The 20,547-nt window shown below is 40.6% G+C and overlaps 1 protein-coding gene across 4 annotated transcripts in view; it reads right to left on the bottom strand.

Annotated features, from left to right (window-relative positions):
• daam1b (dishevelled associated activator of morphogenesis 1b) overlaps positions 1–20,547 on the bottom strand; it is a 55,342-nt gene that overhangs the window by 13,849 nt on the left and 20,946 nt on the right. For all 4 annotated transcript variants that reach the window (XM_084083066.1, XM_084083069.1, XM_084083067.1 and 1 more), the window contains exons 2-9: positions 11,848–12,141; positions 8,377–8,466; positions 4,536–4,607; positions 2,246–2,340; positions 887–1,220; positions 631–741; positions 441–544; positions 45–111 (exon numbers count right to left, since the gene is read on the bottom strand). In XM_084083066.1, the coding sequence (XP_083939192.1) occupies positions 45–111; positions 441–544; positions 631–741; positions 887–1,220; positions 2,246–2,340; positions 4,536–4,607; positions 8,377–8,466; positions 11,848–12,030 (1,056 nt within the window). In that variant the 5' untranslated portion in view covers positions 12,031–12,141. The remainder of the gene's footprint in view (positions 1–44; positions 112–440; positions 545–630; positions 742–886; positions 1,221–2,245; positions 2,341–4,535; positions 4,608–8,376; positions 8,467–11,847; positions 12,142–20,547) is intronic.

Below are 20,547 nucleotides of genomic sequence, written 5' to 3'. Positions count from 1 at the left end.
GGGAATACAGGACCAAGAGCAGGAAATTAGTTCAGTTTCCTCACCGATTCAAAACGTCTTGACAAAGCCAGCTCATCCTCATTCCGTAACATTTCAAAGTAGTCTAGATGCCTGACAGCAAACATGAAACAGCAGGATTAGTGATGAAGTCATTTTACCAGCACTCTGCAGAACCTGATCGTACAGTTTTTACAGGCATAGTTTCACTTTTTACAACAATGAGACAATAAATCTGAGTGCTGTGAAATGGAGGCCCGAACACCCCCCCTAGCCCCAGGCAGTACAAAAATATTACATCAGTGTCTCTAGTTTGAGGGAGAAAGTTATTCATGTAAACAGAGATTGGACTATCCTGGCACAGAGGAATGACATACTTGCATCAGTATCATGAGCGGTATTTGTCTAGGAGACACAACATCACAGGCAGTGTTCCAACTTACCTGTCTAGCGTGGAATTTTCATGGGAACGTAGCTTATCAATTATGGGCTGAATTCCAAGCATTAGAAACTCATATCGGAGGTGGATACGGAATTCCAAACTAGCCTAAATAAAGGACAACAAACAAAGGCTTTAGGAGTGTGCGCTTAATGTTACAGACAGGTGGTCAAGTGAGAGAGTAATGTATTCACCTCGCCAGCGCCTTGACTCAGCACAGCGTTGATGAAGGACATGATGGCTGTCTTCAGGTTGACCTCGTCTCTGTATCGGCCTGTGCTCCGGTCCAGATCATTTAAAAGCGTCTGAGGGATCAAATGTAAGCAAAGCTGTTAAAATATATGTTTTGCTTTAATGCAGGTGTTCTCTATCTGCATAAAATGTTCTCTATCTGCATACAATGACAAAATGTCTCCCCATTGTCCATGCTACCAGGCACCCCGCACCCACCTGGAAGCGTGTCCTTTCGCATGCAAAGCGTTGGTAGTGCAGCATAGACTCTAGAATCTTCTTGTGGCCCCCGGGCACCAGGCACACAGCGCCCATGATCTCCAGTACTGCCACCTTGGTCTTGACGTTCTCCGTGGCCAGGCTCTGAGCAATGCAGTTGATGCTCTCTGTGTGGGAGAGAACGTGGGCTCGGCCCTGGGAATTGTTCATTAGGGCCTTGATGCAGCCGATCAGAGACGTGTGAATCTGCGACTCGGTGGTCTCATAGTCCATGCTCTTCAGGAAGTTCAGGATACATGTCAGGCCATCCAGGTCAATGAAGCGCGTCACAAACCTAACAGTCGACAAGAGTGTTTAGCCACAACTTTACCATCTTAATTATTCTAGCACTTAATCGCTGGTTGGTAAACTGACCACAAATGCCAAGCTGTCCCTATCAAATAAACTAAATAAATGAAATGAACAAATGAACAGCATCTGCATGCCAAAACATTTTCTCCAACTTCAAAAGAGTAACGATTAACTACAGGTTGTCCAATAAATGTCCATAAAACGTAGGACATTTACAATTTATAATTTAGGTATTTAGCAGACGCTCTTGTCCAGAGCGACTAACTCAGCAAAGGTAAATTATCACATGCATAGAATGAGAGACCAGAGTAGTCCCTCAAGAAACTAGGATACCAGGTAAACCTAGCACCTGTCTAAACAATAAGCAATCTAAATAATCCTGTGGTCAAGAAAAACAAACCTAAGAAAAAAAGAAACATGAGAACGAATGAGTGACGAAGAAAATATGTCTGCATAGTAGCCATATCTTGGAGAAGATGGCAAGAAGGGGTACAAGGAGATTTAAGTGCTAGGGGGTGAGGTGGAGTCTGAAGAGAAGAGTCTTCAGATTAAGGTAGAAAATTGGGAGTGCAGTCTGCAATTGCGGAGTTTATTCCACAGTTTGGGAGCCAGGAGAGTGAAAAGTCTAGGACGTGTGGAGCGTTGCCCCAGGTGTTTTAGGGAAGGTTTAGACAGCCATCCTGTGTTAGCTAATCTGAGTGAGTGGGAGGGTTTGTAGGGTTGGATCGTTTGTTTTCAAATTTAGTGAAATAACACACATTTCCTAACGTACATCAAAACCTGTACTGACGTACTTTACAGTGTTTAAATAAGCATTCATCTTTAAAAACATGACAAGAGAAGATCAAGGGGCAAGTGACATGACAGATGACATAATACTGAAGACGCCGGTAAAGCAAAGGGGAAGGGGAGGAGATAAGATGAGAACAGATGGAGAAAGACAAATAAAGGGATCATGAAAAGACAGAAGAGCAGAGAATACGTCAGCTGGGGTTCTGTTCTGTGCACCTCATTGGTTGCGTTCGCAGAGCCGTCTTCAAACTCTCTATGGTTTTGTTTCTCTCCTCTTCATCCTCCTTCTCTAGAGCGAGGAGCGTCTTTCTCTGTTCAAGAAAACATACAGCACAACAATGTTAACTACGGTACATTAAATGCAAAAACATTTGCATTTTTTCCCCTTTATCAGCCACTATATAATGATGCTGGGGTGTTTTCCTTCATTGAAACAGTCCTCTTTCTGAAATCCGTATTTTCCCTAATGTTTATGTGTTCTATGTTTATGTCCGGGACGTAAATTAACGCACGCATGTGCGCGTCCGTGCGCGTCCGTGTCCGTATGAACGTTTACTTTCGGTTTTAAAACGCTCTCAAACTTCGTTTTTGAGGCACAGAATTTACTTTTAAGATAGCGTGTGGATAGAATTTAGTTGTTTAACTTCATATATGTGGTCAATTTATCATGAAAGAGCCTATTTAAAAATAAAAATTCAGAGAACCAGCAAGGCGGGAATTTCCGCATATTGTATCCCAATAAAGCAACCTGTTTTCGGCACCATCCCTTCAAAAAGTACCTCGCTATGGAACTCCCTCCTGCGTCACCCCCTGGTGGTCGGGGAAAAGTACTGCTGGTGTTTATTTACCTCTGAACTCCCGCATATACCTTTAATGTTGGCATGCCTATTTTGAGCAAATCTTTGAACATTTTAAAATGTATTTTTTATAGAGAAAATCTGCCCATCTGCAAGCTATATACGCCATATCCACTATTCACTGTACAGCAAAGTATATAGGGCTTAAGTGGTAACTAATAGTCTTTACTTGGCCTGTACCTGTCTTCTTAGGTCTGTCATTTACATTTCCACAGTTGCTCCAAGAGTACGCAATCAGTGGGCTATCCTGATGTTTTGTTTTGCGCATTCTTGCGAAATGTTAGTTTAACTCTCCACATTTCATAACATAAGCCTAAACTATCATAGGTGCTTAGTTCAAAGTGGAGAGGAGCAGTCAGGCAATAGCCATGTTTCCATCCAATTAAGCAAACTCTTTGCATTTGTCAAATTAGTAAAATCACAATGCAAAGGCTGATGCATCATTATTTGCTCCATTCATTCCCTAATTTATCATATAATTTATACATAGATTAAAAAGAAAAAAGCAGGCACAAAACATTAACTGTACAGTAACATCTGGAAGGATAAGTAAACTCTGGGAGAGTATACAGTTCAGTTAAATTATCACTGCACATTTGACTTTGACCGTTTGTTTTAACTTGTGTTACTAATGATCTCAAGAGTCATGGCAGGCAGCAAGTGTTAAATGATTCAAAAGAAGAAGAATAGCATTGCTATTCAATTCAGACAAGGCAAACTCCCAGTCCATACAGCTCTGCACAAAGCTGTCCCACGGTTCCTCTGAAAAGCAGCGTGTAATAACATGATCACAAAACATATGGTCACGAGTTCAATGATAACATGTGACTACAAAGCAGAGTGCAATTATAGCATTATATGATTAAGAGTATTGTCAATTCTATGTTATTATGATATTGGAAGACAGAGATGTCTGTAAGTCAAATGGCCATTTGAGAACTGGAGTAACAGCAATGCCTGATTTATACTTGGTTGTGCGACAACGGCACATACCAAAAACAGCAGAACTGCAAAACAGGCATGAAACTAAGTATAAATCACCCTTAAGCAAGGCCAGCTGATTAGGACATGTGGAAATGTCCAATGTCCACAGTGCGGTGTTGAAAGACATTGTTGGGGAATTAAATAAACGAATACATTAAAATAGCAAGCATTTTTAGTAAATACTGTAACTTGCAAAAACATGGCAATTATAACTTGTGGATTTAAAAGTTACACAATCTAATTTTAAAGAGACATTTCATCAACTTTTGACATTTTCTACATAAAAAGGAGAAAGCCATGGCTGATGTGATGATCCAAATATGATCTCTATGCCTAAAGCTGCAAACCAGTGGGAGGCGTGGAAGACTGTCACGTGTGCTGTACCATATGAATACAGTTCAGACGTTAACATTTTATCTTCATAACGTTATGTTTGAATAGTTCATAAAAACAAAGTAGGCCAACTAATTTGCTGGTTACATGTATTATGACTAAATGAATACTTTTGTATCACCCAGTTAGTTTGAAAATCTTTCTATGCCTTGATTTATAATTATCCAACACAGCTGCAAATCATTATTGCATTACTCAAGTTGTTTTTTCTCACCAAAACCTCATCTTGCGTCAAGTAGTGAAAGTTGCACTGTTTATATGGTATTACTTACAGCTGCCATTGAGTTCAGCTGATCAATGTAAAATTCTGGCCAACTGGTTGCACTCTTGTTTTCTTCTTGTTCCTGTGGAAAAAAAGAAAAGAAACATAAAATTGATTCAATTTAGATGTATAGATCATATTAGATCATAAAATCCCTGAAACTGTTGCAAAAATGAGTTAAAGGACATTTTAGCTCTTTTTGCGTGCTATGTATGAGTAAATATATGGTAATAGTAAAAGGTAAAATGACCCATAACAACCTACTGCAATTGGTGTGAAAAACATTAGGGTACAGGTTTTTTCACAATACAGTACATCAAACCTGGGACAGCAAAGCAGTTGACGCAATTTAAGTGTATAATGAGCATTAATGCGTGCAAACAAAAACACACAGGAACAGGAGGCCCAGTACATAAATAGCAGCAAACCAAAAAAAATGGAGCATACACTCAAAGTAGGGCGACACAGATAGGCAGCCAGCCTGTTTTATCTTTGGACACTTCAGTGAACTCAAAAGTCAGAGGAGGTTGTGTGAAGTGATGTACTTTGATGATTGAGCACAAACGCTCGAGAAAAAACTTCAACCACAAACAAAACTATGGACTGAGGCCATGGCTTGATTTATGGACCGCTAAATCTGCAGACGGGCAGATTTTCATTACAGTCAAACATCTATAAATGCATTTTAATATTTAACTTAAAATGCCTCTCAGTTCATATTTCAATACTTAATTTGAAACTATAAATATTTACTTTTATTATCAAATTGCCGGTTCCATCTCCAGGCGACTACATACAGTAAGGAGAATGCAAACTTGGCTTGTACATAAAAGACCCCGGGCCTTTCATTTAAACTCCTGCTCTATTAAGCCCAAGTGAGCTGTGACCATCAAAAACTAATTGCGCAGCAGTTAATAAAGCAGCCCACAGAGACTTGGCTGGTATGACCAAGGCCATGGGTCTTGGCTGGCCTGCAGGGGCCTTCTAGCGACAGGGATGGTTGATCCTGCAGGGATGGGCGAGCCTGAGCCAACTCCCTCCAGGTAGTGACTGGAAACACTTCAGTCCATAAGTGGATCAGACACAACGATTAAGTTGCTTCCTTTCACATTTTTAAACAGAGTTAAAGAATTCAGCCAAGGAAGTCGGTACGCTTCAAACAGAGATTTTTTTTCAATCAAATCAAGAGGTTTTTAAGGTCATGCTGATAGAATGCTGGCAGTAAAACTTTGGTGAATGTATTTCATTATTTCTCACAGTTATAGAACATTATTTGACCCCAGATATGATTTAATCAAATAATAATCAAATAATGAAATTAATGAAGTTACAGTTGGGTTATGTTCCTATTTTTCATGATTAATAAAAAACGTAGTCTCTGCTAAAAACACAGTCAAAATTCAAAAGATTTCATTCGTCACATGCTCATACATGTACTGTACAGTATGTGCAGTGAAATGTTGGTGTGGCAGACACTGCCAGTATGTGCTAACAATATCCAACATACATATATAATATAACCTAACCCAAAAACTCCAGTGTTGTTAGGAGAAACCCTTTTTTGCCCCAAATCTGTGGGCAAGGAAATATGAAGATAGTCAAGAAGATGCAGGATGATTGCTTGCTTCTCTCCAGCATGACTACACTGATATAGGTGTGTAGCCAAAACAAACAGCTCAGATAGTTAACTTTACAATGGCTGACTTATCTACTCCCCAACTCCCCCGGGATGCGTCTGCCAGAAAACTACTGGCCAAAGGAGCGTCTTCATCACTCACAGATTTGGGTGCCCCGATAATGACCCCGTTTTCCCCCCCTTATCATCCCCGTCTCCCGCACAAAAGCCGCACCTGTGGACGGGAAGCTTTCCTGTTTGCGTTGGACAACTGAGCGCTTCCCCTTTACCCTTCCACACGCCCACCCCTCTTTTCCTCTCCATGCTCAGACGGTGAGTTTGAGAAGCCCCGCGGGATGCGTGCCAAGCGCCTCCCGAGCCGGCTGGGCCGCGGGCCAGAGCCCATTGCAGAGTCAGCGTTATTGATGCCCTGCCGTGAAGGCTGAAATCTCCCTCCCTCCCTCCCTCCCTCCGCAGGTTGCTGCTTCACATAAAGCTCTGGATGTATCCTCCCACAGCTCTGCAGCACCGGCATTTAAAGCAGTGAAACCCGCTGCCCTGGTTATCGCAACCTGCTGAAATTTCCCTCGACAGCAGTCCAAGAGAAGTATTAGGATGAGAAAGCAGAAGTAGAACGAGAGAGAAGGGGAGAGAAATAGACAGAGAGAGATTGCCCAGTTGCAAGCTCACTATCATTTGTTTATTGGTAAAAGCGTGGTGGTAGGGTGGCTGTGGAAGGCTGCCTTGTTGGAACAAGTTGAAATGTAAGCACTGTTTGCTTTCCAATGAGGGCACAGTAACATTCTGGGGTTGGTTTCAACATTCCTTATTAGGCTAGTTTGGGCCCCCAGACTACACCTAATTAGGCCAGTAATTGGGACACAGTAGAAGCAGAACCATAAGCTCTGTTACTTGTTCTCCATTCCCAGAACCCTTCTACAATCTGGCCGTTCCTTGCTCTCCATCTCAGAGCTGTCTAATGCACTGTTTTTCAATTAACGTTTTCTAAATTAGCAAGCATGCAGGCGATAGTAAAACAATGATCATATTGTACTTGTTGCCTGCATGTGTACTTCCTTACATGTATCATTTACTGTTGTACTGTAAAAAGTAATCTTGCAGCTGTGGTGTCTGAGGTCTTCCAGGTTGGAATAACTCATTTTTGGATGCATCCTTTAAAGTTAATCCCCATACTCCTCACCTTGAGTTTATGACAGGATGAAGGAAGAGATTCATGAAATCTGCATGGCCTCTGTCTGCATATTGCTCGTTGACAGGATATCCTATACAGACACCTACATGTCCTTGACAAACATTGTCTGACATATGCAAGGGGACCGTCAATGCTTTCTGGTTTACATCTAAATTAAGATTTACGGTTTCAAGAGTGTGAAGAGTTTGTGCTGACTCAATGGATTGGCTGGCACAGTGTGTGAGAGGGGTCGAAAACAAGACCAATGAGTGAGGCATCAGGGTAGCTGAAATCCTAAACGAGAACACACACAACATGTTTGACTGTATGCAGAGGTATAATTAGTGTCGAGGGGAAGCAGGAAGTATTGTTATTTAGCTGACAGCGCACTGTCATCATGCAGAAAAGGTGTAATGAAAGATGACATTGCAGGAGGCAACATGGAATGTTTTGCTGTGCTTGTTTAAGTAAAAAAAAAACGTATCTGTTGTTAAAGGACAACTTCACCTATTTTCAAACTATCTTCATATAATTTATCCTCAGTAATGCTCATTATAATATGATACAATTTTTGTCTACTCGGTCTGTGTCTCAGAGGAGGGCTGTGTGGCCAATTCAGAAACCCGCCCAGTGGCAATCGATGGGGAATCAAAGCGAATAGAAACTGCAGGCTTTCTATTCCTGGAAAGTTAGCATGCTATAATGGAAGCCATTGTTCTTGTGTTAATAAAAATCCAAATACATTTTTTTAATAATAAAAAATCCAAAAAAAAACATGATGTCACAGACCTCCTCTGAGACACAGGACGAGTAGATGTAGACACGTTTCTCTGTGAGGTCCAGAAAATAGCTCACATCGTGTCACGGTGTGATGCGTTGTGAGGTTGTCGATCTGCTGTTTTCAAAACATTTTTTTCACAAATCTTCTATTCTGGGGATCCCAGGCACAACATCTTTTCAAATGGGGTCCACGGCCAAATACATATCAATTTGGGGATCTGTGACATGAAAATGTTTAAGAACGACTTTTTAACAATTCATTACCTTCTTTTTGCTGCAATAGATCTGCCATTTCTTCTCTGCAGGCAGGGCAAACATAGCTTCCCTGTGTTTCTCTGTGAGGTCCAGTTCATCCTGAAAAGTGGGGAAATTAAGTAGATTATTGAGCGTAATGGGGATAGGAAGAGGGGTGATGTGTGTGTGTGTGTGTGTGTGTGTGTGTGTGTGTGTGTGTGTGTGTGTGTGTGTGTGTGTGTGTGTGTGTGTGTGTGTGTGTGTGTGTGTGTGTGTACACGTAATTGAAGGAAGTTAAATACTCAAAATATTACTGTTGAAACATTTCCTTATTTATGACTGGGTGGACAAGATAATATACATCGTCTGAGTGAGGAGCTGAAGTTGACCTCATCCCCTTACTAACTAAATATAAAGAAAGGCCACAGAACATGAACATGTGATATCAAAACATTATCTAGTGGAAAACGTGGCTATATCTAGGGTGAATGTGTGATTCCAAAAAGTGTCTGCAACTCTGCATCAAAGCCCTTTCTAAGTTATAAATACGTTTTTGAAATGTTTCCCTCCCAAAAGCTGGGTTATCTCTAGGTCGTTCCTGGAAGAATTATTAGACGCGTGTCAGGATTTAGACATGTGCGTAATAGAGAAAAGACGGGGCGTGGTGGCTCCACATGACATGTGGTAACCCAACAAACATCTGGAAACAACATGCATCACAATGAAGAACAGATATTTCCTCCAGGCATAGATACTGTACGGGTAGTGAGAGGTAGCTAATGTGCAGACACTGAAAGGAGTTGCACAGGGCAATGAAAACTAGAGCAGGACCGGTGCCAGATTTTTTTGTCTCAATTTATATATATATATATATATATATATATATATATATATATATATATATATATATATATATAATATATATATATATATATATATATATATATATATATATATATATATATATATATATATATAAATGTTTTTATTTTTTGTTTTAAACTTCAAAATATGAAAATAACATTAAACTTTAATTATATAATGATGAACAAGCAAAAAAGTGAAAACGTTATTTTATAAATAATAATCAAATGATGGCTGATATATCAGACAAACCAACATATCGGTCGTGCTCTGCTGAAAACTGAAATACTAGCACAGTAAAGAATACTGAAACCATATTAAGTTTTCATGTGTACATAATATTCCTTTTGTAATTCTAGCACCGCTGGCTGCACTACATTATATAATACTAGTCCATACCCAGGGATGTGCGCACAAAAAATATTTGCAGACTTTTAGTCATGTATGGGCAAGGCGTGTGTTCCTATTAGTCGATGTCTGCCTAGCTGCGACAGTTACAACACACACACACGACGCTCTGCTCCGTTGCGCTACCCGGGGATGTGCTCTCTCTCTCCCACAACCATGAGAAGTTGATGTTTAAGCTGTTTGAGCTAAGCTATGTGTGCTAATAACATAACCTGGATTCGAACAGTGCACGTGTGAATCTGTGTGCTAGTGCTATGAAGATGATATCCAAAGCTTCCTCCAGCTCATCAAACACAGTGTGTGTGGACACAGGCTGTAAATGAAAGTTGTGTATACGTTTTCAGCATGTGTGTGTGGCAGTGGCTGGCACTTGGCAGCAGTAACTCCATGCATGCGCAGTTTGATCATCCCATAGCTTGCAGTGTTGTAACCATGACGGCGACGGATCCCATAGCCCGAACGCAGAATCGCTGGTGTTTACACAAAAATGCTAATAAACAGCTTACATTTCGGGAAAGTGAAAAACAGGCGTCGCGGTTGTGTGCATACCGGTATGCAAATAGTCAATGCCCGTGTGCAAGTTCAGATCAATTGCTCAAGCCAAAGCCACTGAGGAGAACCCTGCTCAACAGACAGGTTTTGATGACGGGGGTTTCCTTGATGACAGAAGTTTCCTTAATTATAGTAGTCAAGTGAATTTTATGCAGTTTAATTGTTGTTGTTGATTGTTGAAATTAAAATACATAATACATAAAAAGTGTTAAGCTGCGCCATTTAGGCCAATTCAAGAGAATTTACTTAATTTGACCATTAAAACTCATTCTCGTAGTAGTGTTTTTTGACAAGCTACTGCATTAATTAGTTTCTCTTTTGGAACCCACTTTTCCAGTACAACATGGTCAATCAATACATGCACTGAATCAAAGGCCTTAAAAGGGTGGAGAGTGGTTGATTGATTTCAGCGACTTCCGTCCTAATTCCCCATCTAGCCATTCAATGCAGAAGAGACAATTGATCCAACTGGCACTCTTCCATGGAGATATTAAAGAGAATTTAAGTGTTTTAACCTACATTCCTTTCTTTTGTTCGTTTGAGTGTCAAACAATGACAGCAGCCGCATCTCTCTTACAGCCAGTGACAGGTGGCAACAGGAATCATAATTTACAACAATTATGGGAATCATGTCATGATAGGTGAACATTTGGTGAAAATAGGCCAACATTCTGCTAAAATAGCAGATTTACAAGCTCACGTGGCACATCGCAACTGTATGTAGACCGGCTATTTCCGCTATTTGACGTACAACAAATAGGGTTTAAGTGGTTAAGGAAAACAAAACCTGTTCAGTGTGTATCTCCAGTAACTGGTGGAAACAGCACAGACAGCTGCACTTTATTCCGCTAGAGTGAGTCTTTTTCAAGCGTATTCATTCTGATTACGCATGCACATGGGACATTCATTGAGCAAAAGGAAAGGACAGGAGACAGCACGTGGCTGTTTTTCTTTTTGTAAATAGAGCCACTGGAAGCAACTTGTCCTCTCATGTTCTTCAGTTAGGCAATGTCTTGATAAAGGGTGCGAGGCCCAGACAAAAACAAGCAATTAGCAGATGGAAGGGGCCAAGTTGTAGGGCCTCTGAAAAGAAGCCTATTGATGTGCAAAAATCTCGTGCCCTGATTTCTGTGGCAACCATGGCAGGAAAGTGAGGAGAGCAAGGCAAATTAGAGTGACAATTAAACAGTAAAGGAACAGCGCCAGCCAAAGGGAAACAGAAAGAGGCGGCTGCCTGGCCCCATTCACCTTGTACACAATGAATATACCAAGGGAGTAAGTCAAGAGTATTTTGGTGAACAATTAACAGTTTATCTACTTAACTTAGCCTAAACCTACCTAGCCTAATTCTAAATAACAGCAAAGGTCTAAATCGAATGACAATCCAAGATGGGCTAGATAATTACAAAATACAACTATGAAGAATATTTATTTTTATTTTTTTAAGATTTCAGACAAGCAAGGTTCACATAAAAAGTTTTAAATGTTGGTGCACTCAAGGCTTCCTCTTTCATCTTTTTGAACATGAGCCAGTGTTTAGACAGGCTAGTTTTATTTCCCTACAAAAAGGTTTTGTGAAAATGTACTGTGGCTGCGTTTGGACTTATTCTTATTATTTTTAACATATTTTCTACACTGGAGAAGACGCACAAAAAAAACATCCTAATGGCGACATACCACCAGCTCAGCGAACATGCCATCCAACTCTTCGCTTCCTGGCATGGGCAGCGACGGCTCCATGACCTGCAGGGCAAAGTCCTCCCGGAGCCTGTAGGTGATCTCTGGGTGATCACTGCCGTTGAAACAGCAGAAGAAGAAGGACAGGCCGCTGCGGCCCGTGGCTCGCTTCCGAGGAGCCATGGCAGCTGGATCCGTCTGGATGGATGGGGCAGGGAGGGTGGGGGGGCACTCCTTCTGCCCGGCCTCTGTACAACCTCCTCGACCTCAGAGTTTGGCCTCCGTCAGAGAGAACTGTAAAGAAAACACAGAACGACAAGATTCATCATCACAACACAACAGAGAATTCACATAGGATAACAAGCCTTATCCGCATTCAAGATATGTAAGCAGTCTCACATAATGGAAGCTAATATTTCTTTTCAAAGACTAATGAACAGCAGCTTTGGAGCATGGTGAATATTAAAGTCCTGAAACATTAAGACATTCTTCGTTGAATGTTGTAGAGTACAGAATCTAATAAATACTGTACTACTAAGCTAATGAGTAAATTATCAGAAATTAAGCCAGATGTTTTCCATTGACTTGAACAAAGCCAGAACCACTACAATGAAGGAGCAAACTATTCATTCCATAACAATGAAATTGTTACATACAGTATTAATGGACATGGAAACACAAATCCATGCCAGGACTTTGAATCTCCCCGCCCCCACACATATTTAACCCTCAGGCCTGATTAACCACTTGAGCCGTATATACGTCATCTTATGACTAATAGTGAAAATAACTGATCTATAAACTCGCATCACTTCGCATGCGACTCGTTGTGAGCTTGCAAATCTGCTATTTCCCCTAATTTTGAAAATGTTCGCCTATGATGACATGCCAAAAAAGGGGGCCCAGGTTGAAATGGGTAATAACGCTGGGTCTTGATAAATCTATAAAAGCATAGAATCTGTGTGTGTGTCAGTCAGTCTGTCTGTCTGCCTGTCTCGCTCATAACTTGAGGACCATCCAACCGAAACTTCAAACTTGCACATGATCAGGGTTGCCAGATGTCCTTATTATAATTTCCCCGCACGATTTTATTTGAAAATAGCCGATCTACAAGCTCACAACGCGTCGCATCGCAACGTGTGTGTCAGTCTGTATCCCACATGGTGATCCCTGATGTCATCAATATGTCGTCATACTGACGTCACGGACTGGCCTCCAAGTACTCTGACAACGGGTACAACAGGCATTGCATAACCGGAGCAGCATGCGTTCCCCCACGGGCACCATTCCCAACGGGCATTGGCCTAGTATTTTTTAGAGAATAGAATATCCAGTGTGCCACTTCAGTGATGGCAACCACAGAGAGGTCTAATTATAAGGTTCAGAAAGCAGAGATGGAGGGCGGTGCTTGTGATGGAGACCACAATTTGTCTGGCTTAGTGTATTGAGCCCTCTGTCTTTCTTCCTTCCCACTCATGCCGAGAAGCATCAGCTTTCCTCTTAAGACATAATGAGTAATGATTACAGGGCTGTATTTACAATGATAATGGTTGGTCTCAGGGCTTTCTTCAATATGGGAGAGTGGTGAATGCTCACAGTCAGGGAGGTTCACCAAAAAAAAGTCTCCAGCAAATTATAACAGACAGGTTACCACATGCCTTGAGATGTGTGTGTGAGTCTAGCACGCATGGTGTTCAAGTGATGACGCAGACTTAACATGTATGTAGTCTGTACCAGGGCTGCAACTAATGATTATTTTCATAATCAATCAATCTGTCAATTACGCTACCCCTCCCCATTATATATATATATACAGTATATATATATATATATATATATATTATTGATTAATTTAGGCCAGAGATTAATATAGGCCAGCAAAAATGGTGATAAAATAAGGTAGTGCAAAATGATTACATTTATAACTCCAACCCCTAACAGACCACTTGAAATGATGCTTACCCATCAGTAAAAATAAAAAACAAAAAATGTCATTTGAAATTATGAAGTTGTAAGTAGCACACACACAAAAAACAGTTAACTTAATAATCAATGATTTAAAAAAAAAAAGTAATTAATTTTATGCCAGTTGATTAATTAATAATTTGATTAATTAAGCTTGTGGACGATTCAAGCATACACTGCATGATTTTCATTTTTATTATCATCATTAATACTAGCATTATCACCACCAACAAGACCAGGGATTTCCCAGGGTTTTAGTGTATCCCTACACCAGCAGGTGGAAATTCTTTACCCTAGGGAGGGTATTCAACAAGTGGGCTACAAGACTTGCTTGTAAGGGGAGATGATCATTTGGCTTGTACTTTCTAACAATTGTTGTTGCGCCAGTTGTCACACGGGTGAAATATGAGAATAGTCTGGTTCTGTTGGACTACTGCCCCGACTGCCCTGCCCTCTTCATCCTAACTGTACAGAATTCAGCTGTCAATAAATATATAGCATTTCTGGAGTGGGTTGAACACAGGGCTGGGCAACCGGAAATATATTGAAACCTTAACAGATATTTAGACCCAATAACCAACTTAATCTTGCTCATGTAATCTAATAATGGAGATGCAGGTTATTTTCTTGATCATTTTTAAAACGATTTCTTATCAACAAATCTACACAGGAAAAACATATTTGTATAGTCTTATTAACCACTTAACCCTGTATTATACTGCATTGCACAATGGTAAGGTAAGTAAGCCTAAGCCTTGCCAAGCCTACGGTATCTCCTGTTTTTGTAGCGTGAGGCAGCTTGATGTACAAGCACACCCCCTGGAAATGACACTAGTATGTCGCAAAGACTGTACAATGGTGGTGTACACATATAGTGAAAACAGCCGATCTACAAGCTCACAATGTGTTGCATCGCTGGAATTTTAACCTACTTCTTTTTTTTAAATAATTGTCATCATCATTGAATCATTAATCGTAATGGAGGCAAATGTTTATATTGAAAAAATGATACAAAATAATATTGATTTGAAGTAATATCGCTCAGCCCCAGTTGAGCACACTGCAGGATATTGTTCCATCTTCTAGAATGTAGAGACTGACTATTTACTTACAGACATCAAGGTTTAATTTAAACTCAGTTGAAAAGGATAACAGAGGTGAAACTATGAACTGAAAGTGTGCATCTCTGCATGTAGCCATTAAACATTTTCCAAGTTCAGTCATCTGACAGTAACTGGCCAAGTGATCGACTGATTACGTATACATTGACTGATTACATAAGCTAACAGAAATAATTATTTAAGTATGATGTGACCCATAAATAATGTATATAGCTTACTTACAACAATAATAATAACATAGTAATACAGCTATAACTGCCAGGTGATGGTAAAAATCTAGTTACAATCATTTGTTAAATAAAAAAATAATTATACATATAAAAAGGTTGTGTGTGGGCTTTGCTTATGTAATGGAAAATAAGTGCGTAGCAGTGAAAATTGACTCCATTAAAATAATGGTGTGATGTAAACACATACTAGTAAATAAACAGTAACTGGGCACTGTGCAGATAGATGATGGATAGGCCTGTCACAATTATTACATAATCACAATTATTTGAGATAATAGTTATTTTTGCATAAATCGTCATAATCGTTTCCATATTGAAATATGTTCATATATTTTCAAAAATAGGGGAAATAGTAGATGTCTGTTTCCACTATTAATGTTTTTGTTTATTTAGGTTATTTGTCATTTCTGCCCTGTGCAAATTCAAAGCCAAAAAGCCAAACAGAAATGTAGTTTTTATTCATAATTTTGTTTTTGACATTGAACACTGGAACACATTATGTTCCAGTATTCAACATCAAAAACACAATTAAAATCGTTAATCGCAATTATTTGTGTGACAATTAATCGTCATGTAAAATAATCGTGACAACCCTAATGGTGGAATACGCTTTTCCCCTTCCAATAGGTCTATAGAGGCCACAAGATAAGATTCTGATCTCATTTATTTAGAATGGAAAATCTCCCCATTTTGGTTCGGTTGGACCATTTCTAACACATGCAAGCACAGGTGCACATGCATGGTGTCACTGACATGCACACAGCACCAGGAGACCGCAGTAGTATCACATCTCAGAACCGGTGTAGAGAATATCTCTCGGCTTTCTGGTGCCTCCATTCCAGATGGACGGCTGCTGCCGATACCATTGTTGTCAAAAATGTCAAATAATGGCCGATATATTGGTCTGGCTCTGTTGCAAAATGTATGGAGAGAAAGTGGATCTTTCCAAGCAGCCCGACTAAATATAGACTAAAAGGAGGGCAACTTGGCTGATGCAGCATCAGAACATGAGAAGAAGGGCATCTTTGTGGTCAGCCCAAACACTGTCTGGAACTGATAGGATGTGAGGCAGTCATCCAGTCACATGTGGTGCCATTTCTCTTCCCTTTAACCCATTAAGACTTATGGCCGCTTCTAAAAATATTTTCTAAATCTTAACAGTACTGTGTGTGTGTGTGTGTGTGTGTGTGTGTGTGTGTGTGTGTGTGTGTGTGTGTGTGTGTGTGTGTGTGTGTGTGTGTGTGTGTCAAAAATAGCAGATCTACAGGCTCATAGCGCGGCACTCGGTGCCGTGCTATGAGCTTGTATATCTGCTACTTTCGAATTGACAAAGGAATCTAAAATGACACAGATGCGTTCCGGTCTTAATGGGTTAAGTCACAGTGTTTTCCAAACCCACTTGACCTTCATGGTGCAACAAAATGGAGAAGCCTTGTAGACTCTCTGGAATTGGACCGTAACTTTGATGTTTAAACATCAAAGTCTTATTTTCATATTTCACCCTCAAGATGGGATCGGGATGTCATTTTCTTTAGTCTCGATTAGCCTAATTTGTCTTGGTATTTCCAGCAATAATCAAGAAAGAAACACTGATTTCCCCCTATATATTACAGGCTTGTCTAAACAGGGATGACACAAATAAAAGGCAAAGCCTTTTAAGTTTGACTGACAGCCTAAATAAAGACAATTTGGGACCATCAACTAACATAATGTTGTTCTTCCTTTGACTCTTAGTTTTTGTAATACTACACTGCTGTATCTGTACTTGTGCTGTGCCGCCTCAATACAATTCTATCCACCAATGATACAAATTTGTCAACGATACTTCAAAAATACCACACTGTTACTTTCAGTGCTAGCATCATGGTATATGCTAGCATTATGGTATTCAAAAAATGTTCATCTCTGAAAGAATATAATGTAAAAATGTTCTAGTGTATATGCTGCACAGACATGGTACTTGAAGTTGGGCACACGTGGTATATAGAGCACACAGCAGCTCTTACTAACACAAAGAATAGACTGTTTATTTTGACACATCCTTGACTTCTCCAAATAGACTACCAGAGGCCTGAGGCAGCTGCCTGCCTTCACCACCACCACCATCTATTCCAGAAGAGAAGCAGAGAAGCAGAGAAGATGTTCAAAGACCTCTTTGACCATATTAGTCTACAAAACGGGCACCCATCGTTTCCATTAGCTCAGGCGAGCTGTAAACTCTGTGTAAACCCTTGAGGCGGGCTGGGTAAGTCCTGGTCCTCTTCCAGCAGAAGGAACCTGTAGACAGGCGGCGACTCTGCCATGTGAGCAGGGTGTGTGTGTGTGTGGGGGGGGGGGGAGGGGACCACCCCAAAGACAGACCAAAGGAGAAAAGAGACAGAGAGAATGTTTAAGGCATTAGCACGTCCACTATGCCTTGTGTGTTTGTACAGTAATTTCATTAGGCTACATGACCTGCGTAGAGCTCCGGCATTGGCCCTAGAGCTTGTCTGTCAGGGGGTCAAGTTTCCCAGCATAGCAGAAGCCTGTCAGAACAGGAGGACATTCCATTCATAGCCAGGCGGGCCCTGTGACCCTGAACAACTTCCATACAACAACACCATCAACCGTCACTTCTTCTGTCTGAGAGGAATTCTATATAACCTTGAATTACCCATCACGTTCATACATAGAACTACGGAGCAGTGACAATATTCGCATTGGTGGCCATTTTGATTTTGTGTACCGGCTTTCAAAAAAGCAGCACGGTAATATAATTGTAAAATAATGATTCCCGGTAGGTACTCATGGAATAGTACATTTCCCTGTAGTAAATTAGTAGAGCCGATGTTATTGCACTCTAAACAGAACAGTTTTTTGCATTTGAATTACACATCAAGCCAGTTGTGGGCAGCATCATCATGTATAGTGTGAGGCCTTTCCCACTATCCATTCATACAGCAGAGATCAACAATAAGACATGCTTGCCCACCCTCAAGCGGACAAACACTTCTCCCTTTGTCTCTGTGATATTTCTATCCTTGGATAGCCTCAGCCCTTGTACTGACCATGTGGTTTGGCTGGTGATGACCTGGCCCGAGTCCAAACTGTAAAAACAACCCTAGTGTTTGTAAAGTGAGTACGAGTCTGTGCGTGGTGCATCGAGAGGAACCCATCCCCTTTAAAAACATGTTGGTCTGTCAGGTCTCACAGAGAAAAGACAGAAGTGGAGGAGTGTGCACCCTAACCTAAACACAGGCAGGCTCACGTTCTTCCAACATGTGCGAGGAGGGTGAATTACAACTCAAAGATGACCCGACACCTTTTCATCCAGCCTTCTACTTCTTCCATGACTGTTTTTTCTTTTCTTGTCCCTTGCCCTTTGTTTGCCCTTTACTTTTAATTCTGACACCTTCAACTTTTAGTATTTTACATTGTCTTATCTTGGCTATTTTAGAGTACAGAGGGAAACTAACCTGTATATTGCTGCTAGAGGAGTTAAGTGAAGCTGGTCAAAGTCTTAGGTATGCATTAGCCATAGCTACTGAAACAAAACTCTATCAACAGTATCACTGTGCAAAGCATTATGCTGACATAGTACATTCAGTATACTATTCCAGTGGCTTCAAAGACACTAGACATATTTCTCAATCCGCATCTAAAATGGGGTTTTATGAGGCATCTTTTTCAATTGGTTTAATAAAGGACACAAGAGCCAATGGGCCATTCTGGCTCCAAAAAGGCTTACTAGCAAATAATAATACCTTGAACCTGAATCAGCGGCGCCGGAATAACTTTTGAAGTTGACGGTAGAGATATTCTTTTTCACATGATGACAAGGTCCAGTGCTGATTTCAATGACCCAGCTGAATCATACACAATGTTTACCATTACCAACACTGTTGTTGTTGAGCAATTAAAATGCTAATTTCACTAACTTGGGTGAGGTGTATATGTGTATATAGCTAGAAGACCCAAAACTATACTGCAAAGATGTGCATGTTCTCTCTCTCTGTGCGTCACACACACACACACACACACACACACACACACACACACACACACACACACACACACACACACACACACACACACACACACACACACACACACACACACACACACACACACACACACACACACACACACACACACACACACTTTCAAGCTTATCGAATAGGTTTGCGGGTGTAATAATAATTCAAATTACCGTAATCCTTGAAGGGGGGGGCAAAAGTCCTCTGCAACAACCCCCTCCCCCTCCCATTCCGGGTCCACTGATCTGAACCAAACTCAAAGCACAGTCCTTAAGTACACCCTGGTGAGTAACAGTCTAGCATGAACTGGAGAATTTATTGCGGTCACAAATAGGCAGTAATGTGTAATATGTAAATGTTGGCAGGTCAACTTAAACCCGATGTGGAGAATACAACACATGCTTGACTTTGGGCAAGAATTCAACCTTGGAGCGAGTACAAAGTGGACAGTAGTGTATTAAAAACAGATGTGTGGAATACCTTCTCCTGTACCAGATGGCATCCTTCAGCAGTGTCTGGCACCGAGATGTACTTTTAACTTTTGATATCAAAGGCTACGACAACAGCTAGGTCCACTGGCCTCGCCAACATTAGCTGACACAGCTATTCCAAGTTTCTAAGATACATTTAAGCAAAACAACAGCAAGGGTTTCCCGAGAAAAGGATCTTTACGTGATCATTTTTATATTATCAGAGTTAAATTAACACTTCAGATTTTGCTGTGCAGAAGTTCGCCTATACATCCTATTCTTCATCCACCTACTTGCAAACAAACCCATTATAGCTGCTGGTGTCCAAAGAGACATTTGGAGAGAGTGAGCTTAATCTTCTATTTTGATTTAGGATTTGGGCTGGACGCGATTTAAAGAGGAGGCCACCAAAGCATTCTCTATGGGTCGGCTCACTCGGCTGTATCGGCATAATTCAATAAAGATTGTTTCATCCTGTTCAGCGACATGACAGCAGGAGCAATTTCTATGGGCTTCATTTTAGAGCAGTGTGCTATTAGTCCTGGAACAGAGAATGTACAAGAAAATAATCAAGGGTTGTGTGTTAGAACCGGCCTTTGCTATTTGCCAACTGATTCTCGATAGAGCTGTGTATGTTGTTACTGACTGGAACTTGGCATTAGAAAACTGGACCCAAAACTGTCCTGGGATAACTCCCATGTTGGTAGTTAATGTCTAGTTAAGAATACTCTTTGTTACTCTTATTGTTTGGGTGAGACTAATTTAGTTTAATAGTTCAGCAGCAGTACAAACAGGAGAGTGATGCCCAAATGTTATATATTCTAAAGCCAGGTAAGATACATAGTACTTGCACTAACAACTCACTTAATGCCAATGTGCTAAGTCCACAATGAGTAAA

The sequence above is a fragment of the Gymnoscopelus microlampas genome (assembly GCF_963454915.1).
Source record: "Gymnoscopelus microlampas genome assembly, chromosome: 16".
Lineage (NCBI taxonomy): Eukaryota > Metazoa > Chordata > Actinopteri > Myctophiformes > Myctophidae > Gymnoscopelus > Gymnoscopelus microlampas.
The sequence above is the reverse complement of the archived record's forward strand: the minus strand, read 5'-3'. Positions and strand labels throughout refer to the sequence as shown.